General features: G+C 39.0%; 2 protein-coding genes and 1 long non-coding RNA gene across 6 annotated transcripts in view; 2 read left to right on the top strand and 1 right to left on the bottom strand.

Moving 5' to 3' along the window:
- The window catches only part of LOC121887785, a 309,423-nt gene that overhangs the window by 80,356 nt on the left and 201,131 nt on the right, over nucleotides 1-27,936 (bottom strand). The window lies entirely within an intron of this gene.
- Nucleotides 444-7,799, top strand: si:ch73-206p6.1 (phospholipid scramblase 1). Of its 2 annotated transcripts, XM_042398760.1 has the most exons (8): nucleotides 444-512; nucleotides 1,174-1,263; nucleotides 3,610-3,652; nucleotides 3,752-3,972; nucleotides 4,154-4,315; nucleotides 4,824-4,985; nucleotides 5,404-5,453; nucleotides 5,731-7,799. In XM_042398760.1, the coding sequence occupies exons 2-7, from the start codon at nucleotides 1,195-1,197 to the stop codon at nucleotides 5,431-5,433; spliced, it is 687 nt and encodes a 228-aa protein (XP_042254694.1). In that variant the 5' UTR covers nucleotides 444-512; nucleotides 1,174-1,194; the 3' UTR covers nucleotides 5,434-5,453; nucleotides 5,731-7,799. The 2 variants fall into 2 exon arrangements, with proteins under 2 accessions (XP_042254694.1, XP_042254693.1); XM_042398759.1 differs by having other exon boundaries at nucleotides 5,404-7,799.
- Nucleotides 16,425-27,936, top strand: part of plod2 (procollagen-lysine, 2-oxoglutarate 5-dioxygenase 2) — a 34,268-nt gene continuing 22,756 nt past the window's right edge. For both annotated transcript variants that reach the window (XM_042398742.1, XM_042398741.1), the window contains exon 1: nucleotides 16,425-16,926. In XM_042398742.1, coding sequence (XP_042254676.1) covers nucleotides 16,824-16,926 — 103 coding nt within the window. In that variant the 5' untranslated portion in view covers nucleotides 16,425-16,823. The remainder of the gene's footprint in view (nucleotides 16,927-27,936) is intronic.

The raw sequence follows: 27,936 nt of genomic DNA, 5'->3' as shown, positions 1-27,936 counted from the left end.
AAATAAATGAATAAATGAATAAATAGATGTCAGGGTTTATTGTAAACAGTTGTTTGTGATAACATCCTATTGTGCTGTGCATATATGTGGGAAACGCCTTTTTTTTTTTTTTTTTTACTGTGCTTCAGTTGCTTGTAATAATGGCGACATCAAGTGGATGAAAAATGGAAACCTGTTAATCTATAAATACATATTTCCAATAAAACATCACGTATTGATCAGAAATCGCAGAAAACGGTCAACTATTGTTGTACAATTAACAAATTCATCGTGTATGCCTTCTATAATGCTGTTTAAATATGCAAACAGGCATTTATTGATAGTCTGTTCTGTTATATTATGCTCTTGTCTGACTTTATGGATTCTGTTAAGTTCTGTTCTACACTCCTGTCTTCTCATTGGCTCATGGAGATGGGAAGTACGATGACGTTGCCCAATGAGATTACAGGTTTATTCCATGGGCTTGGTTCCGGAGTGGCCTGTTATTTTTCCAAGTAGCAGGTGAAATATCGGTAAGTATTTCTGATTCTGATAATAACAGCCGTCTGACTCATAGTTAGTAAAGCCTACAATGTAAGTAAAGTAGGGCTTGACGGTAGCTCATCGCTTTAAATAACTCGCCGTAACCTCTGAATGGAAAAGTAGGCAGATCAAACCACGGCGAGCGCTCTCATTACTAGCTGAGGAAACATTCATAGGCAGTAAACATCCTATATTTAACAGAGCCGAATCACAAACAGAAATCGGTTCTGGGGTGGCCTACATATAGATTTGGGCGGTGTGCAGCTTGTGGGGGCTTTAAGCTTCTTGTTTATGTGTAAACAAAGGGGAGTAAGAGGATTTCTCATGGTCGTGTCTTACCGACTGAAGCCCGTCAGTTCCAGGAATAACCGAGATTGTCTGTGTTGCCCACCATGTATGTCTGCAGCAGCTCCCCCAGGCTGTGATACTCTGATACTCACATTAATAAAGGCACGGCTAATCCAGTAGAGAGAGCAGGAGTGTTCCAGGCTGTTCTATGAACTGGACAATACAGTTTAAACTAATGTAGACACATATGGTATTGTCTGCTGTCCACCTGCCGCGATTTATCCCCATTTGTTTATGAGCGTCACCTCAGCAAGCAGAAGATGGCGCTAGATCTCAGTTTCTGAACATTTCACTCATCAACAGGTCTCCATCCAGTGTTACAAGATGAATATGTATGCTGTGCCCAGCCCGGGAATACCAGGCTGTCCACCGGGATTAGAATACCTCACTCAGGTAAATATTGAAAGTTTAAAAAAAAAGAAACATTTCACCCCTTTTCAGTGGTGGAAGAAGTATTTAGATCCTTTACTTAAGTGAAAGTACCAACACAGCAATGTAAAGATACTCTATTACTTTTTATTATTAAGTAAAAGTCCTGTATGAAAAACCCTACTTAAGTAAAAGTACATAAGTATTATTAGCAGTAAACGTAGTGATTTGGTTCCTCTGACTGATATATTATTATATATGACATCATCAGATTATTAATACTGAAGCATCAGTGTGTAAGCAGCATGTTACTGTTGTAGCTTTTGTTGTAGCTGTATACTTCATATACAGTTAGCTAGTTTAGTCCAGTGGTTGCCAAACTAGGAGTCAGGCCCCTCCAAAGGGTCACCAGATAAATCTGAGGAGTCATGAGATGATTAATAGGAGAGGAAAGAAGCAAAAAAGTTCTGATACGCAAATTTGTTTTCAGTTTTTGGACTTTTTCTCTGATCTTTGAAATGAAACCATGTGAGAAGTTTATAGGGGAAATCACTATTTGGTGGAACTGTTAACAATCATTAGACATCTGAAATGTGACCCTGACTATGCACTGCTTTTTGTAAGATTTCAAAAGCCAAAAAGGTTGGAAACCACTGGTTTCATCTTTAACAATGTGTTGTAATTTAAAAGCTTGTTATATTATCCATTGTGTCAAATCTTCATCTGAAAAGTAACTAAAGCTGTCAGATACATGTAGTGTAGTAGAAAGTAAAATATTTCCCTCTGAAATGTAGTGGAGAGGAAGTATGAAGTAGCATCAAATGGAAATACTCTAGTAAAGTATAAGTACATTAAAATGGTACTTAAGTACAATACCTGAGTAAATGTACTTAGTTACCTTCCACCACTGCACGTATTTTATGTAAGCAATACATGTGAGTGTCACTTTGTCTTGTGGCCTACAGCCCACATAAGGTCTTGTGCTAGCATATGTTAATGAAGGGACACAATTCCCTAAATATTTAGTATCAGTTTGCTTAGGATACCAATTTCACCAAGTATAAAATGAAAAAGTGGCTTTATTATCAAAATACGGCCATGGATATTGATGAAGTCAGTATGTAATGCTGATAGATACTTTTAACATAAAGTTTTTTTTTTATTTAACAATATTTCTTAAAATTAGCTAGTTTGAAAACATATTTTACACCCTACATGTGAAAATGAACAGATATCACAGTGCACTGATGCTACAATGATGTGACATTTTGACAAAAGCACAAGTGTAAAAATTCCATTTAGCTGTTTCAGTTTCAGGGTCCTGGTATTGTGCATGATATCTCACTGTCAGGGTTTAGTGGGACACTTGAATATAACAGAGCCATTGTTAATGTTATCAGCTACACTTGTGCTTCTCCTGCTATGACAAGTCAAAATGTCTGCTGTGAAAAGGGTCTATTGGCAAAGAAGCTGCTGATTAGTTGATACTGCTGTTGTCAATCTACCAGCCTTCACTTCTGCAGACTGAGATCCAAGAAACTGTACTGCGCACACAAATTTCTCTGTTGGTCCATGTACAGCATAAACACCAGTGGTGCTGTGTTACTACAGTGCTGTGCAAAAGTTTTGGGCATGAAAAGTTAATTGAGGATGCAGTTTTATTTATCAATTAACTTAATGCAAAGTTCAGTAAACAGAAGAAATCTATATCAAATCAGTATTTCATGTGAGCACGCTTTGCCTTTAAAATAGTGTCAATTCTCCTCAGTACAGTTCTCAGAACAGTTTTTCAAAGCACTTGGCAGGCAGGTTGTTCCAAGCATGGAGAAGTTGAAGGAGAAGTTGTGGATTTAGGCTGCTTCAGTTGCTTCTGTCTTTTCATGTAATCCCAGACTAACTCCATAAGGTTGAGATCAGGGCTTTGTGGGAGCCAAACCATCTGCTGCAGGACTCCTTGTTCTCCTTGTTGCTGAAGATAGTACTTTATGACTCTGGCTGTATGTTTGGGGTTGTGGTCATGCTGCAGAATAAATTTGGGAATGGTCAGACCCCTCCCTGATGGTGATGCATTATGGATAAGAATCTAAACATCTCAAGTGCCTAAAACCTTTCCACAGTACTGTATGTCCACCAAAATAGAATATATAGGTCCGCTGAAAAAGAAGTGCCTCTACTGCATGTGTATAACTACTCTATTTTAAGCTAGCTCAGCAGCCCACACTAGAATGCGGTTTTAGTGGCCAGCTACACAATGGGAGTATGTTGATGCCAACAGTTTTTCAAAACACCTACTCTCACTCACTGAACTGCAGAATTTGTGGAGAAAAGGAAAGCAAAATTAAAAATTCCCTATCTGGGTTTGTTTTCTAGGTGGATCAGCTACTCATCAAACAGAAAGTTGAGCTTGTTGAAGGTACAGTACAGTATGTAAACATGCCAACAATTTTGCTGCTAGCTCTGTTCAGTGCAGGTTTAGTAATAACAGCTTGTCACGTATTGTTCATCCAAACAGCTCTTGTGGGTTTCGAGAGCAACAACAAGTATGAAGTACGTAACGTCATGGGTCAGAATGTGTTCTACGCTGTAGAGGAGAATGACTGTCTGAGTCGACAGTGTTGTGGCCCCATGCGCTCCTTCACCATCCACGTCCTCGACAATTTTGGACAGGAAGTCATCACCGTCACCAGGCCACTTAAGTGCATGTCCTGCTTCTTCCCTTGTTGTCTACAAGAGGTGAGTGAACCTCTCTGAGAGACTTTGTGTCTATGAAATAACAGTCTTCAAGGTTGTTTTTTTCCACCACAACATAGTGTTTACACTTCACATCCTCTAGTTCTACGTGTCCCTCTAAAACATTTTCTTCTGAGGATATGACTACAAATCACACTCTGTTCTCCTACAATCTCTCACTCAGCTGGAGGTGCAGGCTCCCCCAGGTAACACAGTAGGGTACATTATACAACAGTGGCACCCGTTCTCCCCTAAATTCATCGTTGCGAACGAACACAACGAGCCTGTACTGAAGATCCATGGGCCCTTCTGTGGATGGAGCTGCCTTCCAGATGTTGACTTTGAGGTGGGTTTATGATCTAAACACAGAAATCCCTTAAATTTGTGAAAACATTATCCATTCTTACCCTCCGGACATTTTTTTGTAAGGGATCCACCTCGTGCTCTGAAGCAGGGAATATGTTTCCAATCAGAGCGGGCCAAGGCCTGGATGAAACCATGGCACAGGGCATGCTCTTGTGTGGTATAGTGTGGCTATTGTTCCATGGCTCAGCTGGTTTTATTAGATTGAGCTGTGAAAGGGATTTGGGTCAGTGATACAGACCTTTTACCAGACCCAGAGGAGGGGTAACTGAAGCATGATATTACCATCCCGGTCCCTCCCTTGCTGGCTTTGAAGTAATTACTGGGGATACAAAACTGAAGTTAGTGTGGCAGTGGGCAAAAAGCTGGAATTGGATGAGATGAATTCTTCCATGGTCTCCCTCCAATAAAACTAAACAAGTCTACGGATTGATCTGTATCCTAATGCAACACATGTCAGCAATTTTTCTCGTTGGTGACTGTTTTTCCAGATTTTGACAATGGATGAAGTCAGTAAGATTGGGAAAATCAGTAAACAGTGGACGGGACTTCTTCGGGAAGCATTCACAGATTCAGACAACTTCGGCATCCAGTTTCCCATGGATCTGGACGTGAGAATGAAGGCTGTTATGATCGGCGCATGTTTTCTCATTGTAAGTGAAACATTTTATGTGTCTTTAATTGTTGAAAGTAAAAGTAACATGTTTACTTGTAAAGTTACTTTCCTGTACATTCTGCCACCAGAATGTGGCTATTACAGATGCAGTAGCCTTATATGACCTCCTTGCTGGGAGTCGTAAAAACCATGTACCTACCACTTAATGTACCACTTAGCCAACATTTTGTGGGAAATGTGACCTGAAACCACCCCAATCATGACAAATGCAAAACAGCTTGTCAGAGCTGTAGTAGTACCAGTCACATTTGCTAAAATGCTAAAATGTCAGCGCAGTTTTCACAGTCAATTTGGCAGTGAAACACCTTGGCTGACATTTTTTTAGTGCAATTAGGCATTAGATCAATGTCAATTTAATGTTTTTGCTTTTCTATTAATTCTTTTTTTTTTCACAGGATTTCATGTTCTTTGAGACCACTAACTAGGAGCCAAACAGGATTTCCATGTAAGCATATAACATTCCTGGAAGAACAAGGCCACAAAGCCATGATGATCAGTCCCAAATGCCCTACTACGAGAACAACCTTCAAATGGATAGTTTAAAGAAAGTACCAAAATGTACCTAAATGTTATAATTTTGCATGAACAATGAAATAGAAGGTTTGTTTTAAATCTTAGCTGCTCAGGTTGGTTGTTAGAACACGTCACTGAATACTGGTCAAGGCTGTGAGAACACAGTGTAGTGTTTTTAGGGAACTTTTTCATTTGTGTTTACATTTCAGTGCTGGAGCCCATCCGGGCCCAGAAGCCTCAGTTACTACTAAAAAGAACTTGAATAGAGGGATGACTTCGATGTGCAAGTAAATGAAAAGGGAACACAATTACAGGCAAGTGCTGAAAGAGGGGTGTCACGATGATTTGAAAGCAAGTGTTAACCAAAAAATAGCACTTGTTTAATTTGGTGATATTGATAATGAAGATGTTAATTTAAGTAGAACACTATGCTTGCAGCTATATTGTGTGATAACTGAAGGACTCATGTAATGTAGTAGTTTATAGTTCAGATATTCAAAGCCCCTATTTATTGATTTATATTTCAGTCTGTTTAACAATTTGTCAACGTAGAGCAATGTGTGTGTGGGCACTGCTTTGTGCGTGTGTTTGTTTGCTATGAGTGTACTTGTGTTGGTTTTAAATGAAACATAAATATCATAGGATACAAAGTAATATTTTCTATGCCATAATAATTATGCATTTTCATCTCTGTAGAGAGGTTTTTTATTTGGGAGTGGATAAGGTTAAAGCTTGATCTACTGTCCCAGTCTTGTCCACAAGAGGGGGCTAGCTTTTCATTTAAGAATAACCCAACACAGCCCAAATGAACAAGCTCAATACCTGTTTATGCCATAGGTTTTTATTGAGATATAAGTGTCTGATGACGTTGTATATTTTTGGACAAACTCAGGTTGAAATGCATGCTATTGTAATATAGTGTTAGCTACTGCTGGCCCCAGGAATTACACACCTGCAACTGATACTATGAATATGCTGATAGATCAATTTTTTGGAGGTTTTGTACATTAGAACATGTTTTCTTCTAAATATCCATATTTTGCATACATGTCCTGGTATATCAACTTGAATTTTGATCTTTTTCACTGTTACATTACACATGGTGTTACGGCTGTACATGTTGAAAATACGCAAGTTAGATGAAACATTAATTCCCTATCCTGCAGTGCACCAAGCTTCAATGTAAAATTCAATATGATTTAATGAGTATGGCCATCAGTCTGATCATGGATGGTATACTCTAAATTAAAAAAATATTGTAGCAAAGACATAATGTGCTACATCAACATTAGGGTCATTAGGAGGTTTTTTTGTAACACCATGACAAAAAGTGTTTTTCTTCCCATGTATGCAGTATGTGGTTAAGGTACAGAAAATGGGAAAATGAGAAAACAAAAAACGTCCATCTTAAGTCTTTTTTCAACAGATATTCAGTCTTAAAAATGTTTATTTTTATATAAATAAAAAAATGTTATAAATGGCCAGTTGGAAGAACAATTTTTTTCAGTGAAATCTTTAATTTTCTTGTTTTACTCTTGTTTGTAGAATTAGCCTACCATAAGTGGATTTGTCTTAACTTGATTTTAAGACTAAAGATATGAACAAGGACTTAAGATGGATGCTTTTTTGGCAGTATATTCTGTTTTCATGGCTTAAATCGTTGAGAAAGTACTCAATTTAAATAAATCTGACATTCTTTCAATTAAGATTAGGCGGATCTTTTGGCATGTGGTATTGGTAGAATGTGTTAATAGTATAAGATGCTGGTGCTACATCCTATAAAGGCTCTTTGATTGTGTTTAAAAGCCAAAAAGTTACATCAGAATGTGGAACAAAGGGAATCTAGCCATTCCCAGACAGTCCTATATTTAAAAAAAACTGTTAAAATACTTATTCTTCTACTTTTGCACTAATACTGTGAATTAATAAATCATTTAATCATCCAATGAATGCAAACTAACTCTGTGAGCTGAGCTTCAATTGTGCAAATAGTCCATGGAAACACTTCAATAAAAAAAATAATATTGTGCTGCGTGCAGTTCTTCTGACTTTTGTTTTATCTAATCTCTAAATCCATCTAGCATTAAAACCATTAACATTAGTATGATTTAAACACAGCAGTTCCCGGTGTTTGAATCATTTATGCAATTTTCTTCAGAAATCTGAGTGTTATTTTCTTTGGTGCAAAAAATCTGGCTTGCAGAGTAGTTGATTGGACTGATTACATCATGCACAGATGTCCTTGTGAAGGGAAACATAAAAAAGGAAATGAGAACGTTTTTCTCCTTTTTTCAAGTAAGCCATTAACCTGAAGCTGTTAACCTTGGAGGTAACCTAAAAAAATCTCATTTAAAACTGCCTTTTTAAGCCTTTTTTAATCACACATCAATGAAAAGAGCGACTTTGGAGCCGAGTAAAGAGCAAGACCGGAGCAGAGGGTTGTGCTTACATCCTTGCTGTCTCTGGTGCAGTTAGGTAACTGCTTATACAGTTTTCTTTACACAACTTATAAGGTTTATGAAACAATAGTACACACACATACATGTCTTCATTATGATGTTTGATTGATGGAAGATGATACTCACCATTTTGGAATTATCATCTAACATTTAAAAACATCTGAGTAAATATATGCGGCCACTTTGATGTACTGTGCTATCTCAGACGTCTTTGAAGTACTGTGATTCAAATTTGATTTTAGCCATCTGTGTAATAGTGATACTTTTTAAACATTGCTTAACATGATTTTCTGAGTTCATGGAATATATGTTGCAACACTGCTCTGAGGGCTATACTTAATTAGGCTGTGGTTGGGAAACAACGTGAACTGTGGAGGCGTGTACATTGAGGGCCAGAGAGGACGTTTGTAGGGATGATATTTCATTCAATTTTCATGTCATCATGAGATTTTTTTATTTCTCGGTTGGTCTTTAAGTTGGTTGGTCAATCTACCACTTTGGTACAGACTGAAATATGGATTACCACATAATCATGGTGCACAGAAGATGAATCCTAATGACTTTGATGATCAACCTGACTTTACTTAAGCACCAGCAGCAGGTGAAAATGTGCATTTATTCAGTATCTACCTACAATCTAATCTATCTACCCAATGGATTTGCACAAAATTATGTACAGATATTCATGGTTCCCAGATGATGTATCCTCATGAGTTTGGTGACCCCAACTTTTTCTCTGGTGCTCCTGTGGGGTTTACATTTGTGGTTGAAATGTTTTGACAACCACTGGATGGATTGCCACGTTCATGCCCCCCTCAGGAAAACTTATAAAAACTTTGGTGATTTCATTCACTTCCCATTTGGTGCCATCATCAGGTCAAAATTTCAATTTGTCCAGTATTTTATGACTAAACTAATTAGTTGTGAAAGATTTGTGATGGAGAGCTGGTTAACCCAAAGTGAAGAACTTGTCAGGAAACCAGGATGTCTTACGCAGGAACATTTCCTGAAGCTCGATCAAGAACAGAGTTACAATACAAGTGAAAACACTGTGCAATGCCACTGAATTCTGTGGTCAACTTCCACAGACAAGAGTATTTTAAACCCTTCACCAAATCTTTTCCCTTACTACCTCCAAATAAGGTTATTCTTCACACATCTGTGCCTCTATTGGTTACTGAACTATAAACAAGAAACTATGTTGTTAAAAGTTAACTGAAGTCACATAGTCAGTACACAGGTCACTTGCTATTAATTCTAAGAGGACACCAGTCTGACCATTTGCACAAAGCACAGCATATCTCCACCTGACCTTGGTTACTATAGGATACAGCCAGCCTTATCAAGACAGCTGCTTACCCCAGCCAACCTCAGAAAGACCGAGAGATGAACCACTCTGAAATAGACAGGTCATGACCTACTGCTCCCAGGATAGAAAATGACCAGAGAATGACCCAGTGAACACAAACATTTCCCCCACAGCCTCAGCTGCGCCTACTTTATGTTTAGTGCTAATTAGAAATGGTTAGCATGCTCACATTATAAACTGAGATGATGAACATGGTAAACATTATACTTGCTTTAAATCAGTATGCTAGCATTGTCACTGTGAGCATGTTAGCATGCTGACATTAGCATTTAACTAAGTACAGCCTCACTGAGCCGCTTACATGGCTGTGGACTAAACCAACTGTTTCTCATTTTGTGATAAATGTAAGTTTTGCCCTCAAGATAACAATATCCTCATGAGAATAGAGGAGTTGCTCTCTGTGACACCAAATGCATAAAAAAAAAGGAGTTTAAATTTAGATACAAAAAAATGTAATGTGTCAGCATTGTGCCACATTGCCAGAGGTATGTACTCTTGAGTGGTTTCAGAAAGTGTTTAGAAATGTTTAATCTGCAACTGGGTTCAGGTCTACAAGCATCAAAATAAACTTAAAATAATGATAGAAAATGATGCCTGGTTTCATACAAATAACTGCAGAAGTTCATGAGAAAATAGCAAAAATAATAAGAAATGGTCAATCTTTCAATGTTACAAATTAAAAACAGGCCAAGAAAGCAAATTTTTGGTTTTGTGCTGCCTTACTATTCACTATCTGTAACATGTAAAACGACCTTATAGCTACATTTCCCCTTGTTTCCTCTGTATCTTGACCATCATTTATCTGGTTTCTGTAGTCTGACATTTTAATCAAGTTCACCGTGAACTCGTCCAACTAAGAGTCAGTACAGAAACAGCTGTGGTCAGCAAAGATTAATGTTTGACTCTTCAGTGTTTTCTCCAAATTTTTTTTGAATAGACTGTGGAGACTTCCTTAAAAAAATCACCCTCTCTTGGCATACTCTGTAAGAGAACATTTGTACAACATCCCAGTGTGCTTATAATTAAAAACAAAAGAAAATTTAAAACAAAGTCCCTGAACTGTGTAACAATTTTGTGTTACACACCTTTAAAAATTAAAAAAAGTTGAAAAAGTTGTAAAAAGTTGGTTACACAAGTGAGTTTGAAGTCTAGGGGTGAGATGACACATACAAACAACAACTTTAACATGTCTTGCCCTGTGACTGAAGCAGACACATCAGTTTGGGTGATTAGCCAGCCATGAATTGTAGTGTGTTTACACCACTGACACTTCACTTTCGAGAGCTGTGGGCTTAGCCTCTTATGTTTCACTGATCGGCTCGGTTAAGTATTGCACACATTTTGGATATTGTTGAAAGACCTTTAAATGACCTTAAAAATGACATTTTAACAACTGATTGGGAGTGTTTCCCGTAAGTATCCTGTTTGGGTTACGATAACAAATCAGTGAAACCAAAGTCTGGAAAGTATGTTTAAACTCTCTCTTCTCACCAAAAATGGAACATAAAATAGACTCCTCCGATTAGTTTTGGACCCTGACGTGCACTGAGAATAAAATGAAGTGCCGTTTGTTCACCGCTGGGGTGGCTCCCTGCAGATAGCATACAGTAACTGGAATTTGTGGTATCTGTGTTTTAAATCCACGGTGATAAACAAATGGCTGAAGTAACATCTGTTCAAACGAAGCCTAGGAAAACATCACATAAACACAAGACAAAGGGAAAGACAGCAGATGTAAAATATAAAATGGGGGATGGTTATTTACTCTCACTCTGGCAATCCTGAGAATGAAACAGAATATTTTAAGAAAACAACGCTATCTCCTAAAAGTGATGTTAATCCACAACTGATTTGCATTAGCAAATACATTTTGTAGGAAATGCAATGCTGCCTGGATTATGTTTTTATCAAGATAATTAAGACATTATATAGAAAATATCCGCAAACTGTTCACTTTTTCCCTACCTTCTTCTGGCAACTGAAGCATATATTTTTTAATGGTTTTATGGTCGGGTTTAGGAAACTCCAGGCACTTGGTTGACTTTTTGCAATATTTAACCAAGATTGGAAAAATATCCAACCTTTTCCAAGTGTTTCAGAAGTGTATTCCTAACAACATGTGGAACACAGGACCTGGATCGCAGTTTACCGTGTTGAAGTTCCGAGCTTGGTACATCTAACCACCCACCTAGTCCGCCTCCCTATGGGCAATATGATGATGTCACCCTTCCTGTATTGGAAAAATCAACACAGAATGGAATCCAGGCAATGATTTAGTTTCCTCCAAACTCTTTTTGGCAAAGCAAATAAGTGGTATATAAACTTATCTTTAAGGAGACAGGGAGGCACTGGAAGGACAGGAGTAATACAGAGCTGAATCCTCTTCTCCTCAACCTACTGCTGGTACGTTTTTGCAGCTTTGTGGTTTTAACAAGGCCGCCTAATGATGACAGTCAAATGAAAGGCCAGCAAAAAAGATCATCATGTATAATTTTCAAGGAGCACTGCCCAAAAACCCCAATCTATCTCCAGTCTAGAAATTCTAATTTATAGCGCAGGTTCGGAAATTGCAAACATCTTCAGTTTTGCATTCATTCATCATAAAATATTTTGCTGCTCTCAAGTCTTAACAGTAAACTCAGACTTGCTGTCTGAAGCAATAGATGAAAGACGGCCCAAGTGAATTAATTAATGTCTATCCTCTTTCCCCTTTTGTGGCCAGACTCTGGGGTGACATTAAAAGTGGACTTGCTCCATATATTGAGATGCATTTTCCACCTTCACACAACTACAAAGGAAATGTAATCTCCCAAACAACAACTATTTTCAGATATTTACAAATTGGAGATTACATACGAACATATTTAATAGGATTTGAAATTGAAAGACAATCGACAATAGACAGTTGTCTTAAAACCACACCAATTCGAGATAATTTCATCACTTACCTATATGACACCCTACAATCAATAACCTCTCCATCTTCTGAAAGTATTAAGGCCAGCTGGGAAAAAAAAATTGGTATGCAAATACCAGATAACATATGGGAAGAAAGTCTCCATCACCTACACAAAATGCTCAAATAACAGACAGCCAGACACTGTCTTATACAATGTAAAATATTACATAGACTTCTTTACTCCAAGGCAAAAATACACAGCATATATCCAAACATATCACCATGTGTGATAAATGTAATTCGTCAGAGGCAACTCTTTCTCATAGTGTTGTATTATGCCCCAAAGTTACATCTTTTTGGACTGATATCTTCAACAACATCCCAGAAATTATCAATACTTCCTTAGATCCAGAACCTTTATTGATTATTCTTGGTATATCTGAAGCAGATGACAAACCACAGTCCAACAATTCCTTTCTTACTGCCTCATCACAGCAAAAAAAAACAACTACGTATATCATGGAAAGAAACAATGGTTTCTACCTCCAAAATATGGTTACATGATCTAACCAGTACACTACATTTGGAAAGGATAAAATATGTCTTAAAGGGCAGACGCCTACAATTGAATACGATTTGGCAACCTCTAAGCTGTAACCTATACTTATACACTGTTTCATATTTTATTTAATGAGAAAACAAGTAAGAGAAGGGCAGAGGACAGGGAAACAAGAGAGGTTTGGGAAGATAAGGAAGACTACGGGGAAAGATAAAGGTAGGGAATTAATGTTCCTAGACTGCCTTATTTGAATTATGTTCTTACTCTTAGATTTATTTTAAAATGTCTCCTTTCTCTTTTTAATTTGTTTTTTATGTCATTCCAAATCTCAAAATACAAGCTTATATCTTTTTTATCATCTGTTTTATATCTGTGAAAACACGTAAATATAATTTTATAATTCTTTCATTTAAATGGAAATGAGCTTTGACACAACAATATACTGCTGGCTCAATAAAAAATATTTGAGAATAACAGTGTATTTGCTGTGCTTGTTAAAGTTATTTGGTCTTAAATGCAGTTTTGATGAAACCCCTTAACTTGCCCCCCTCCCAGCAGCCCCTAGACCACATCCTGAGCCAATGGATACCCTGTGGCCTCATAAGTGGGACCAACGTAGACAGAACTGGGCCAGGGATGACGTGGAGATGATTTCTCAGGGAAGACGCTCTGAGTGAGGGAATGGAGTGCTGCCCTTTCCATTGATCTGGACTAGTAATTAAACTTTCTGTGGAGTGATCAAAGCATTTGAAATAAAAATAAAAACCATTCTCTTACAATCATGGTGCAATTGTGGGTTCTCAAGCAAGGTTTAGGGGACTAAGTGTCTAGGATATGTGACTCAGCAGTGCAATTAGAAAACCATTAGGTTGTACCACCAACAGAGGGTTACATCAAAAATAGAGAAGAAAGTAGAAAGAAATCCAAGGTGTGTCCTAACCACTGACAGTAACGTGACTTTGGCTTAGACATTGCCTAAAGCAAGTCATCAGTGAAAAGATAGAGAAACAATTGCAGCTTTACTTTCCCTTGTGTCCCTTTTCTTATTGAGCTTTCTTATTCCTCAAAGGGATTTTTAGCTTTAAGTTCAATACTGGGCATCTTCTTAACAGCATCCCCAGTGAATCATCTGTTTCTTCTTCCAGCTTAATTAAATTTAAACAGTGCCTATAAACTCTTTGTCTCCACTGCAGTTAAAAAAAATAGGGGATGATCTGCTGTCGTAAGGAAGCTGTAACACTGTTTAGTCTTTTACTAATGCAAGGACAGTAGAGGCTGGAGGCTTGTGTGTTTTATTTGGCATTGAAATAAGCCAAAACTAAAAAGCAGGCTCAAGAACACGCCACCTGTGCTGCAGTAAGGTTCATAACAGTCTGTGCTCTATTTTCAGGTTGATAAAGAGCTGTATTTAGCTGTGCGTCCATGTGTACTGCAGTCCAAAGTCTTTAAGCATCCTCTGATACTCAAGCACATATAGAGTGGGGATAATTGCGTGCAGGTGTGCCTTGTTGTTCTGGTGAGCTCCTGGATTTCCACTCCATCCTCACCCTACTTACCACAGCAGTCTCCTAGCTTCTGTATTCCGTATCTGCCAATTTTTGTGTAATTAAATGTAATTTTCTCACCCACACCACGTGTGTACCAAGTTTAAACTTGCCATGAGCACTACTGCCACCACCGTGTTCACATAAAACGTGTCACACTTCTGCAAGTAGTGCCTTAGGAAGGTAAAAGACATGTGGATGGCCTCATGAAAGCTCTACAGTATCTCACAACTTCAAGTATAGACTCTTTTGGGATATTAAATCATTCATATAACTTCTGGAAATTTTGCCAAGGGGTAATGAAATCCAGAGGACGTTTCACTGGCTTTTCCAAATGTTTGGTGGGTGTTCAGACTTGAGCCAGTGATTTGAAGCAAGAAAGCGTATTCCCTATCACATGCTGCCAAGATACAGCATGAAGTTCTATACCACAAGCCCTTATATTTTCCAGCTGCAGAGAGTTCCCTCACTAAACCATAGGGTAAAGATCCCTCTTAAATATTTGTCACTGAGCCATTTAATTGCATATTTTTAAGGCTAATTTTGATTGCAACTAACAGGACTGATACCTCTGCTAATCTGCTAAGCCATGTTTATTTTAACTAGGTTCATGTTTTTCCTATTCACACAGTAGGTAGGATTATGTTTTTAATGTGTTTCTATCGGAGAAACAGCAGACGGCAAGATTCAAAGCGGTAATTTTGTCATGACTCACTAATTTCCATGAATATGTCTGCCCAGTGCTCACTATAGTGTCAGCTTCATGCCGAATTACGGTAAAAGGGATAGCTAAAGTCCAAGTCAAGTACTCTATGTATGTTGGGTTTTCTGGCAAGGCTCTACATTTTCTAGGTTTATCAGGGCCCTACTGGAAAGAAGTAATTTAACTCATAAAAAAAAAAAAGTTTGGCTCCTACACTCTCTGCATTCAGAGACGGAGCCTAGTGATGTCAGTAAGTAAAACAATCTGCACACTGGCAGTCATCGCAACTGCCATACAAACTGTTTGCCAGACAGGAATGGTTGGTGCCGGGGGGGGGGCAAGTCTACTACTCCTAATAAGGAATAAGAGACACAAGTGAGACAGAGCATTGGCTTCAAGGTCAGCTGAGTCACCGGGAGACACAGACACAATCCGATCGTGGATTAAAACAGGATATAATGGCTGACTTTCTGCTTTCCTCTTCAGTTTTCCCTTGTGCGTGCACACTGTTGCTGGGAAGTATGAGCAGCTCGAACATCTGCAGCATCAGTTGACTTTCATATACTGTCATTGCCTATATGAGGTCAGAGGGGTTAGCCTATGTGCTGTATAGAGTAATGACGGACAGTAGAGCTGAAGTGATTGGTTGATAGAGAAAAAAATAATCAGGAACAGTTTTGATCATTGATTTATTGATCATTTAAGTTTATTTAAAGCAACAACACATAAAATTCTCTGGTTCCAGCTTCTCATGTGAGTTGTTTTTACTGGTAGTTTTTTTTACTGGTAGTCTTTTATAATGCTAAACTTTCACAGGGAAATGTTACACTGCTACATGTATCTGAAATATATGGTTATTTTGTAGATTAAATTTTTTAAACACAAAATATGATCATCTTAAAAAAAAAACATGATGCATTTTTTTTTTAGACCTGATGGAGTTTTTTTGATCCTTGAGCCTCACTGTAACTGAGTATTTTACATTGTAGATGTCTACTTCAACTTAAGTAAAGGATCTGAATATTTCTTTCACTGTTAGGGGCATTTTCAATGCTGTTAAAAACAGGGACAAGTTGCTTGTGTTGGATAGTCAATGTAGTTTGAAAAAAGAGAGAATGATGAATAAAAAAAATCTCTATAATTTCAGTATTGAATAAAGGCTCATATTGTATGAGTTTGCAGTGTTATTCCATGGTTTGCGCTAATGAGCCTGAATGAAAAGTCTCTTATGAGCAGGGTGTAGAAGGGGAGCAGTGTTGCTCAGACAGGCGCTGGGTGCGCAGGGGGAGGGGACCGGGGAGGGATATTTAACAGCCGGGGGGGGGGGGGCAAGGGAGATGGAGGGGGGGTACATTCAAATACTGCTGTGCTCAGTCACATTTTCGCGCAGGACGAACCTGTGTCAGGGGTGAATACCGTTATCTTTCCTCCTCTTCCACCGCCTCTGTTTATGATCTGTTTCTTCACCGGGAACCCAAGAAGCTGCAGTTACAATTAAGGAACCACGCCTGTTGCGCTCTAATTTCCCTGAATTGCAGTATTTATATACCCTGGAGCAACAAGCGCTGTCTCAACAACTGCTCGTCCAGAAAACTTGATGTTCATTGGATGATTTTTTTTTTTTTTTATTTCTTTATGAAAGTTTATTATCGCGAGAGCGCAGAGTAAAAGACCCTCCAGGGCTGATTCTGACCACTGCTGTCGGACTGTGAGGTTACAGTCCAGCCAGTCCCCCCGCACTCTGTCCGGGAACACGCACTACAACAGCAATGGAGTACCTCAAGTTTTGTTTTGTGTTTTCATGCTGGGTGAAGTTTGCATATTCTGTCTACGCTACTGACACACCTCAAGCCCCCGCGCCTATTCCTAAAGGTAAGTAACGATAAAAACTACCCCCACCCCCCCTCCCCCTATTGTTCTCCGTGAGTCGCCCCGAACTCAAAAAGAGCCCCATGTACTTTCTTTTACCGCATATTTGATTGTTTTTCTTTTATTGATCAAACTATTTAGTCTCATATTTTCTGTATTTTAAGAACTGTCACGCTAGTTGTGCAGCTGGTCTGGTATGTATGATGTAAGATTTAATTTACCGGCTGCATGATGTTATCAGGAGGTGCAGGTTGCATGCCTGTGGCTGCGTGTATGCCAATCCGAATAGCCAATGTGTATTGCAGCATACAGTAGCCTATGTTGAAGCGTAAAATTACTTAATTGTGCTCGACACAAAAGAACCGTCTGCGGTTTCTCACAACCCTGTGTTTGTCTCATGTTGTTTGGCTGCGCGCTGTTCGGGTTGTCTATTTACAGATGTCATGCTGTAAAGTGTCAGCGCAAGAAATAACTAACCAATTGGAGACGAGTGTTTGATGGTTTCACTTGTTTACCCTTTTTTGGGACTCGGCATTACTTGAACTGAATCCATATCTGTATCAAATTATCTCAAAAAAAGAACGCACAAAACAATCATGGCTATTTTCCATGTTTTGCCATACATCTGAATGCACAAGAAAACCATTAGTATTTGAATTGAATAGCAAACAAGCAATTATGTAAAACAGAGAAGCAGTTGTAAAACTGTTATAATTGAAGGCTCAGAGCCAAATACAACCTGCTCCTACAGTTGAGTGTTCAACTATTGGAGCAAGCTATACTATGCATGTACTGTATGGGCATAAGTACCCTCATCTTTATTGACTTGTTTGAAAATCCTTTCCCTGTTGACACGTTGCTGTTGCTAAATTGCTCTTAATTGCCCTAAAATCATTTCAGTAAAACACAGCTCTTGTCACAGTCAAAGGGCACCCTGTAAAAACCTGCAGACAACAACATAAGTGGATACATATGGTTTTGAGTGTGCCTGTGTTGGTGTCTTAAATACTGTGGGCTCATGTTTAAGTTAAGTCTGGAAATCTGGTACTTGTCTAATGATGCATTTTAACGGGGGGGAGGTAGTATGCTATCAGTGCACAACAGCTGCCCTCAGTCTCCACAGGCTCATTTTGTCCTTTAGATTGGACTAAATGGGTGTCTTCCGCACAGTAGCCATATTAAAATTTACAAGAGTGAAAATGTCTGCTTGAAAGCCCCTATTAGTAAACCTTGGAAGGATCATATAAGGAAAAAGCGCTGTGGTGGACAATTGTGGCAAACTTAATGCAATAAACATTTCATTTAATGGCCTTAACATGTGATTATATTAAAGTATTTTAATTGGGTTGTGTTTAATTTTATTTATTCTACCCAGGTTCCATATTTACAGAGACAGTTTTAAGTATATTATACGCTCCTTGCACTGTGCCACCTTGCTACGATGGTTGACTGAAAGGCAGAAACACTTCCTTTTTGTTCAGTGGAGGCATTTCAAGATAAATAGATTTGATTTCTGTAAATAGATTTGCATTGCCAAAGGAACATCATGCACAGATGTTTCGGAAAACACCTTACTAGGATATTTTGATTCACTAGCCAAAACCAAATAGTCTCAAAGAATTTTATGATCACCGTGAATCAAATAGTATTGTCTAGGGTTATAAACTCCACCATTTATCTGTCACTTTGGAGACTGTGAGTGTCATAACTTCAGAACCACTAGTGCACCACACCTATTATACAATGTGTTAACTATGTGGAATATGAACTTCATGAGTCATTTTTTCCCCCTGAGTTTGCAGTCAAACAGTTTTCACTTTCACAGAATACACAGTAAAAAGTAACGCAAACAAGTGATGACTTGGTATGATTCCTTTAGGGCATGACAATCAGGCCAAAGGCTCACATATCCTTTAACAAGGTTGAATGACATGTCGTCCATCAGGTCAAAAAGAGCAAGTGGTACATACTTTTTTGAACTGTTTTTTCTTTTAGGTGGGACAACAGGCTGGTCGTCATAGTGACAGTATTACAAAGCAGAAATAGCGGTTAGTAAGGAAAAATATTGCATTTACAGATAGCATACACGTATCCATATTTCTCGGCTTTTGTTCAGATTCAAGAAATTCTACTGTCTGTCACATAGTAACAGTGGTTCAATCAAAGACAAAGGTAGACAAACGTAATAATACATTGCTAACATCAATACAGTTAAAAAGACAATTTAGGTGTGAAGATATCTGTATGTGCCTTGTGTGATTTATTTAGGGTGGAAATGGCTTTGGGGATGAAGGCCATTTTAAAGGTGTTCCTCTTCGCAAGTGGAACCTTATAGCGACGGCCTGATGGCAGTAGCTTGAAGAAGTGGTGGACGGGGTGAGAGGAGTCCTGTGTAATGAGGGTGGCTTTCCTTGTTATTGACCAAGTGTAAAGCTCAGATAATGGTGTTTAGGTTGATCCAATTATTTTACTGGCCTGACTGGTGATGTGGGAGAGTGATTTTGAGTTTAGTGCTAAGGTTATTGTACCAAGGTGGTAAGTATTGATTCAATGAATGATTGTAAACCATGGCTAGAATGTCTTTGTTGTTGAATGCCAGCTGTGCGAGTACAGATGTAGGGAGAATGTTTCTGTTAGCTCTCCTCTAACTCCTCTCTGAGAGCACAAAGCTTGTAGAACTGAGGCAATTGATGTGATTCAGCTGTGAGCAGGAACAGGGAAAGAAATAGGAATGTAGAGAGAACTTGGAGCTCTGCACATTTCACACCAATGTGCACCTGGCCGATCGCTGTAGACAGCAGATGTGGCTGTTGGTTTGTCAGTTTTGGAAAGTTACAAAATTTGGGCAGCACAGACCCCAGCTGTTTGGCTGTCTGAAAGAAGCCTCTCACTTATTTTTAACTGACTGTGTGAACATCAGTTCTGACAGAGTATCTATTGGATTTAATGTGGAGTTCTTGTGGTGTGCCTAAGCCACGGCACATAAACCTTCACTCAAATAATGTAGCTTAAAGAATTTGATTAGATCACTTGACTTGCTTTTACGGCCATTTTACAGTATTGGTATCCCAATAAGTGAAACTCACAAGTGTCAGCAGACCACCCCTACTATTAATTTCCATCAGGTAATAAAAATAAGAATGTTTCTCCAGTTTTTTTATTGTATTCTGCCCAGCTGCTTAGTAAACTATTCAGTTTGAACAAGAAAATGCTAGTATCTGAAAACTGTAGAAGCTAAAGAGATCTAAAGGAGATCTCAAATGGGGTAAACTGCTGTCTTATTCCAAATATATTTTAAGGAAATATGCAGACATTATTTACTTGAGAACCACTTGTATTCCTGACAGTTACCGGGAAATATGCTGTAATGAATGCCTGAGGCCGGGACAAACAACATTACTCAGTATGATCTAGTCTGCCCCACTGTTCCATGGAATAGGCGTCTTTAGAATAAGACATTTCTCAGACATCACTGACGTGTCAGCAGGCAGCATTTTATTGAGAAGAAAAGGAAACTCCACCTAAGGTTGTCCATGCCTTATATACTGTATAATGGTGCTCTTGATTGCCTGTAATTCCAGTCTAACAAACTAACAAACCCTGTTGGCAGGCCAAACCTCTAATCACGTCTTAGAACATTGTCACTATATTACCACAAGGTTGGTTCTGTGCCTCCTTTTCAGCCAAATTTGTGTTGTGTTGTCTGTGTTTTTTTTTCTTTTTTGTCAGCTATGTCTGAGGTATTTTCTTCTAACGATTAAACAGATAAAAACAGTCTTATATCAATATGACTGTTCCCATGACATAAAGTCTCCTTTTTAAGCAGTACTGAAAACAGAACTTTGGCGAAGTCATCAGAGCTGTGTTTCTGGTACAAATATTCCATTATTTCTCCTAGAAAGTGATTTAAATGATGACTGTATCAATGAGGGAATTGAGCAGCTGTTGATCTTTGGCAGGAGCTATGTTGGCTAAATCTTGTATTGATACAGCTGGCGGGGTTTATGTTGTTCAAATTGCCAAGTGTTTTTTTTCAAACATTCTGAATTGTAGGCATTCGTAGTTGTTGACACATTAAACATACTAAGTGTAGAATATTTATCTCAACATACCAATAAATTATTTCTTAACAAGATAATAAGGGCTGCCAGAAAATGAGACTATTACAGAAAAAAAATCTGTTTATTCAAGGTCTTGGACAAACTTGGATGTTTTATCTAGAAAAGATTTACTCTTGGTTGCATCACAACTATATCAACAACGAAGAGAGGTGATTTCTTAAAGACCACCTCCAAGGAGTGAAATAAGCAGTCAACGTCATGGCTGAGCATTTCCGCTTTGAACCTGCAGTATACTCAGGACAGTCTCAAAAACATGGATTCAGTCAGGCAGGATTTCCTACGTCACAAATCCAAGGAACCAATCATTTATATTTAAAGATAATTATATACAGAGTCCACCTCCTTGGGTTTTCCCTGACAGCTGGTTCTGATCTGCACGGAAGAGTAACAACACGTCAAGTTGAAAAGCCGAGTCTAGCACATTGCTGTTTAGCCAAGTTTCCATCAGGAGAAAAACACAACAGTCCCAATGAATGCTGAGTCTCAGTTGGATCAGATCTATTTTGTTATTCAGTGAGCGAAGGCTGACCAGAAAGAGAGACGGAATGGCTGGCCTGGTCACGTTAATTTTTAGCTTGGCTAACAGACTGGCCCGCTAACCCCTCTTCTGCTTCTGTGCACACTGCTTCCCTTTGCCTCTGAGCCATTGTAGTCTGCTACACCAGTCGGCTGTCGCAGGGCATTGTGTCCTCAGGAGCTGCAGTCTGAGCTGAGTGCCACTCTGAGCTTCGGTGGAAGTGAGGTGGGTAAGCTGTTGATAATGTTCAGAAGTTCAGTTGGGCTGTACCTTCTTGGCCTAGTTGCACTGGTTGTGTTATCTGCACACTTACCCATGTTAAGAGAAAAGTCCCTAACACTCTTTACACCATAACTGGGAACCGGAGAAGCCGCTGCACTACTGTGCTGTCATGAATATATTTGCATATTCATAGATTCTGGAATTTTTAATGAGGGAGGAGTAGATGTCATTTTAAGGATTTAAAAGTGGTAATTATAGTTTTTTGCAGAAAAAAACATATCAGACACACATTATTGTTCCAAGCAGAGTATCTATATGTCTTATTACATGTCTGGAGAGGATCTTTAATTAGTTGATTCGCTGACAAAAAGGGTTATTGCGGTGCATAATTTCAAAGTCGAGCCATTTTTAGCTTTTTGAGCCTGCAATTTGAGTTTATAATCAGTAATAATTGTAGCCTGTTAAAATAAATTAGCTAACTTAGAGGAGCATGTAGATGCCAAAGTATGCACTTTGGGAGCAGCTCACTACTTATCTTTAAAGAGCATTTTGAATTCACTTTCCAAGTAGAGAAGCAAGACCCTTTTCAAGGTAACAACACATGGTCAGAATGTCATCCTTCCACTGACAATATTTTAAACACAAAAATAAACTAACAAATTGACTAAAGCAAACTGTTTACACTTAGAATGTTAACATCTACAGTAAGTGCACTGTTGAGACTGGTGTTCTTGTCTACAACAAGAGATTCAAAACTCTGTGGCTCACAGAAGAAATGACTGAATTAACTGTAATTATTGCTGCTCACAAGAGCAGTGCATGACGTACCCCAGATGGGAGCAATTGCTATTTTTTCTACATTATAGTTGTTCCTGCATGGTGAGATGATTAAACTGTTCTTGCTTGAAAATGACGTGTGAGGAGACTCCAAAATTGTTTCCTGGCCCAATGCTAGTGACATCATGCCACATCCTAAGGCTGAAGTGCCTGTGGTTTGACCTGTATTTGAATAGCCTTTTTTTCTGCGGATGCACCACACGACTCGTGTATTATGGAACTAGTGTGTTTTACCAATTATGGCGACTTTGAAACGTCACTTGAAAATAAACTCTTTCTTTGTTGTGGGCAGCTGAAATAACGTTCCAACTAACCAGTCTGTGAACAATCAGTTTTCTAGTCTCCTGTGTATCCATCCCTCAAATTTGGTTACTAAGGTTAATTACAAACACATGGAGTGCTCATCTAGGTAGCAACAATGGGATTTGTTAGGGGAAAAGGAATGTCTGCAAGCCTAGGGGCTCCTGGCTATTTAGATATCAAAACTGGTACTTCTGTGCCAAAACGGCTTGCGGTTACATTAAAATTCTAATGCATCCTAAAGCTGGAAAAGTTAAAAGTAGGTTGGCTAGCATGTATAGCTGATGGCTGAGAAATGAATGGAAGGTAGGGCTACATACAGTAAGTATATGCTAGGACAGTGATGCACTTAAATGATTAAATCCACGTTTGCACTGGTGGTCAGATCAACACCCCTCATGTTCCAGCCTGTGATTAAATATGAGCAACGTTTGAATATTGACTTTTTTTAAAGAAGGTAAACAATAAATCCAAGTAATGAAAATCTTTTTCTTTTTTTAAAGTTTCATAAAGTTGTGTCAGGGTTACAGTAACCTTTAAAGCAGAAGAGAAAATGACCCCTGCACGCTCATGTTTTGCTAAATGGAGTTGAATAGCATTGAGGAATGTTATGCAGGTCCCCGCGGACTGAGATAAGCTCTGTTCCTACACTGACTTAGCCTGTTCAGTGTCCAAAATGAGGAGTGTGGGTGTGTCTGTGCTTCTCCAAAATGCTCATTCTCTGTGCAGGCCACTGACTTATTTGCTTTTTCATTTTTTTCACCTTCAAATATTGTGTGAAACTCATTTACTTGAAACTTGGGTGAAAAGTCTGTCTCAACTTGTATCAGTACAGTAATTTTGGTGGCCAAACTATGTTGACTTCAACATGTCTTGTTTAGACTTGGCAAAAAACATGCTTTAGCCGTTACTGCATTGTTTTATAAAATCTGGCATCAAATGTTTTCCATTCAGAAAGAGCTGTTGCCCAGATGAAAAGGGTGTATGAGTAACACAAGGAGGACTTTCAGCTGTACAACCTGGCAGAGTGCATCACTGTTGAAGTTTTGACACAGCTCAAGAGCCAATACTCATCCATGACAAGCAAATGACGGAGAATCTGTTAAACTCAGCATGTTTAAAGGGCTGGTATATTATTTTTTGAGTTTTTGAGGTTTTTATATCATTCTGTAGCTTCCGAGTAGTGTTCCAAATCCGAAAATTCAAATTGTGGTCAAAGTATGTAGGTTTTAGTGTCAAAATGACATTTTCCCAAGCCCTTCTAAAAACCTCTCCCCATGTGATCTGACATAGGTTTCTGCATGATGATGTAGCTACATATAAAGCAATATAAACCCTGCTTGCCTGCCTAGCCAGTAGCCACAGAGACGGACTAAGCAATCACTGCTGCTGTTGCGCTGCTAAACGTGCTAACCGACGCACACAGACAGAGCACTCACTGTTGCTGCTGCTCAAAGTTTCAAACATAAACTCCTCTCGCCAGTAAATAGCTCTGGATCAGAGCAGAATCTGGTGTGACTCGTGGGTGTTATTTGTCCTGAAGCTCCGGCTCTGCTCCCGGATCTCTCCTCCAGAGCTCCCGGCACCCAGTGGCTGTCTGTCCTGAAGCTCCGTCTTGTGCATTTATAAACATCTCACACACTCTCAGCACTGCGACATCGTTCTTGGTATATCTGGACAGTTTTTCATGCTCCAAGGTACAGCGAGCAAGTACGCTCGGAAATCACTTTCAGTGAACTGTCTGTGGTGGTGGGGAGGCATCAGCACTCTGGCTCTAACCCACGTCACTACTTTCTGCTAATGGCGGAGTGGGCGTTTCCATTTCCATTTAAACAATATCTCGTACCCTGATTTTGGTGTCTCCTTTCATTATTTCAGACGCAGAAGGAACACAGACTGCCTTGAGTTAAAGTCAAATCCACATTTTTTTTGGTGAATGTTGACTTTTCAGGAGGGCACTTCTCCTAAAGCAAATCTCCAGGATCAGAAATGGCACACTGGGTTACAGTCAAAGAGGCTTAATTTAGCATCACTGTGCTATCTTTACATGAATGTCTGAATCAGGTCTGAAGTGGTTGTAAGAATCCCTTTTTCTTTCACTTTTTTATTTGTGTCTGGCTTCACATGAAGATGTAAAAGAAGTACAGGCTAACTTAACTACTTTCACTTTCCTCTGACACATTTCTTATACCCCTGGTGAGCTTTTAGTTGAATACTGTTTATTTTCTTGGATGACCAGTATAATGAGAACAGGGGTTTGTGTCTACTGGCCAGGGCTGTCTCGTTAAAGAGGAAAGAACCTGTTATCCTCATGTTCAAGGCCAGGGCACATTCCCATGATACCTCTTTCCGTTCTGCAAGAAATGCTTACTTAAGCTTAGCCCCAGCCAGTGAGTCAGAACTTTTGCTCATCGAAGTGTGAAAGTTTACCTAGACGGCTGTTCCCCATGTGGCACAGAGAAAGAGTGAGAGGGAAAGACCGCTTGGCGTCCAGTGCCTTTCTTGGAGAAGAGTTACAGCAGTGCTGTATGAGCTACATTCCTCTCTCTCTGTGGGCTATTCATACAGCACTGACAGGAGAACATGCTGTGTTTACTCTAACTAGACACTCATACTCCAAAATTGTGACTAAAAATCTCTCATTTTGAGTGTTTCCATCTGTCTCTCAGCTATGCTTCATTATTAGTGTAATTATGGTGTTTACATAAAACAAAAAACATCAAACAACTGGCTTACTGGCCTTGGAATTGATCATCTGGTAGATTTGTGGTCCTGTTGGTCCTTAGAAAATTAAGCAAGAGTTTTTTCACTCAGTTGAAAACATCAGCAAAAACGTTTAAATGGTATGAGCCTGTTCTGGTAATACTTTGAATATCAGATCAGATCATTCTGTGTAACACAGAATTGGAAGTCATCTGCGTACCTCATGAAATGTTATCTGCACATGAGGTTAATTAACTGTAGACAATCCATCATGTAATCAAGTTTCAGACTAAATCTACAAGAGTAATAATCTCTCAACACATTGTTTTTAGATGTGCAAAAGCACAAGCAAATAGGTGTGGGTTTCGATGGTGAAATTGGTCTACTTGGAGCAGGAAACACAAATTGTAGCTGTGCAAAGACATCAATTTATTGGAACACTTCAAGTATGCAAGGCGGATTAGTTTTAGCCCTTTAGTCCATAATTTGACATGCAATTTAAAATGTTTTGCCAAACTGATTACAAGGAAATTACCGGGTAAATGATGGAAAGCACAACAAAATCTGGACTTAAGGTTTAGGTTTAGGACTTAAAGTGCCTATTGACAAACCCCAGTTTAACATAACATATAAAACAGATATATGCCTTGGCTTGGTGTAGTGCTAGCCAACCATAATTCTTCCCCAGGAACTTTTCATTTTATTTAGAGACAATGTCATGACATCCAGCCAATGTTTCCAGCCATAGTTCACATGAGGCCACTGTGAATTCCAGAGCAGTTTTTTCCACTGGGAATTGTTTGTGGAAAAGCAACGAGAAGGACTTGCCAAAGGGTTTGAATAACACTTGTAATGTAGGAAATAAAAGTGTCTGATCTCTTTTAAATCAAAGGTGGTTTGCACTCCTAGGCTGTACTTAACTGGGAGCTTGCTTGTTGGGATGCACTCATGTGGCCTGCATGTTTACGATGGGAGAAAAGTGTGTGGTTCTGTAAGGTCAGGGCAAAGTCACAGAGGGGTAATTGGTGTGAGCTGTCAATCCATTTCTTCCTGCTGGGAAATGTCTCCCTGACATTACAGGCCAGTCAGTTTTTCCTCAATACATATGCTGTCGCTTAATGTAAAGTATAGTAATCTTAATAGTTCAGTGCATAGGAAATTAAAATAGAAAAGTCATACAAACTGAACAGCACAGAGATCAAAGCATAAAGCTTAGCACTGGCTTTCATTGGCCAAATAAAAACAAAGCTACTGGTGATAAATTCTCATTTTATGGGCACAGAGGAATGAACTGAGTCACGTCATTATGTAATAGAGTGTTTTCAGAGACGCGAAGGAAATCCTGACTGAAAATTCTTGCTAGAATGCAATGTTCAACTAACTATTTTTTCCTCAGTGTCACTGATACAGTATCATTTTATAGTACTTCACAAACCTGGATGCATTACAGACCTGTTACACTATTTTGCATGAAAAGGCTATGATATGCACATGTGTGCTCATTAGCTAAATGACAAGAAACAGTATAAACCCTATGAATATTCAGGTTGAGTCACTTAAGTAGTTGTGTTTTAATTTGCAAGTCAAATTTAGTTAGAAAAAGCTTTTTTCCTATAACTTGGACCAAGATTGCCTTCACAGAGCAAAAAAGAAGTCTAGTTTGATTTATGGAGCATCTTTCCCCCAGAGGAAGTGTTCTTAAGGCATGCACATGTTGCCTTCTGAATACCTGATTGCCTTGACCCAACCTGGGATTTAACTGTGCCACTGTGATAGTCTGGTATGGGGAAATGGGAAGCATGTAAACCTCTACTGTAACTATTAAAATCACTTGTTTTACAGAGCAGCATGGAAAATGTGTTTCCCAGATGTGGGAGACAACATTCCCTCCCTGCACTATTCTATCTTCAAGCCAAGAACAAGAACAGGGACACACCTGTGGCTCGAAATAGGCGCCTCTTTCCCTCTGTGCTGAGCTTTAAATTTAAAAGTCATGTCCCCCCAATTCTTTGCTATGTGTCATCCGATGCTCTTAGGTTCAAGGCAGACAGGGAACTATTTCCAACCTGTAACAGAACCTCTGTGTCAGAGAAGTACTGGAATAGCTATTAAAATGATGACAGGGCCACAGGCTAGACTGGGATGAGAGAATGGCTAAGTCGCATTGACGGGAAATGGATGGAAAAGAGCTGCAAGGAGGCTTCTTGTAATGTGCTATAGTTGTTTGTGTGGGTGTGTGAAGGGGAGGTGGGTGATTTTGAAGTAGCATAAATAATTTTTTCTTCTCCAATGGACTTTTTCAACATATTTGTT

Source organism: Thunnus maccoyii, chromosome 21 (assembly GCF_910596095.1).
Source record: "Thunnus maccoyii chromosome 21, fThuMac1.1, whole genome shotgun sequence".
In the NCBI taxonomy this organism is placed as follows: Eukaryota; Metazoa; Chordata; class Actinopteri; order Scombriformes; family Scombridae; genus Thunnus; species Thunnus maccoyii.
The sequence above is the reverse complement of the archived record's forward strand: the minus strand, read 5'-3'. Positions and strand labels throughout refer to the sequence as shown.

Coding starts and splice junctions, on each gene's coding strand:
- si:ch73-206p6.1 (XM_042398760.1), top strand. CDS start 1,195: ATGAATATGTATGCTGTGCCCAGCCCGGGAATACCAGGCTGTCCACCG. Junction 4,316..4,823: donor TTCCAGATGTTGACTTTGAG/GTGGGTTTATGA, acceptor CTGTTTTTCCAG/ATTTTGACAATGGATGAAGT. Junction 4,986..5,403: donor TCGGCGCATGTTTTCTCATT/GTAAGTGAAACA, acceptor TTTTTTTCACAG/GATTTCATGTTCTTTGAGAC.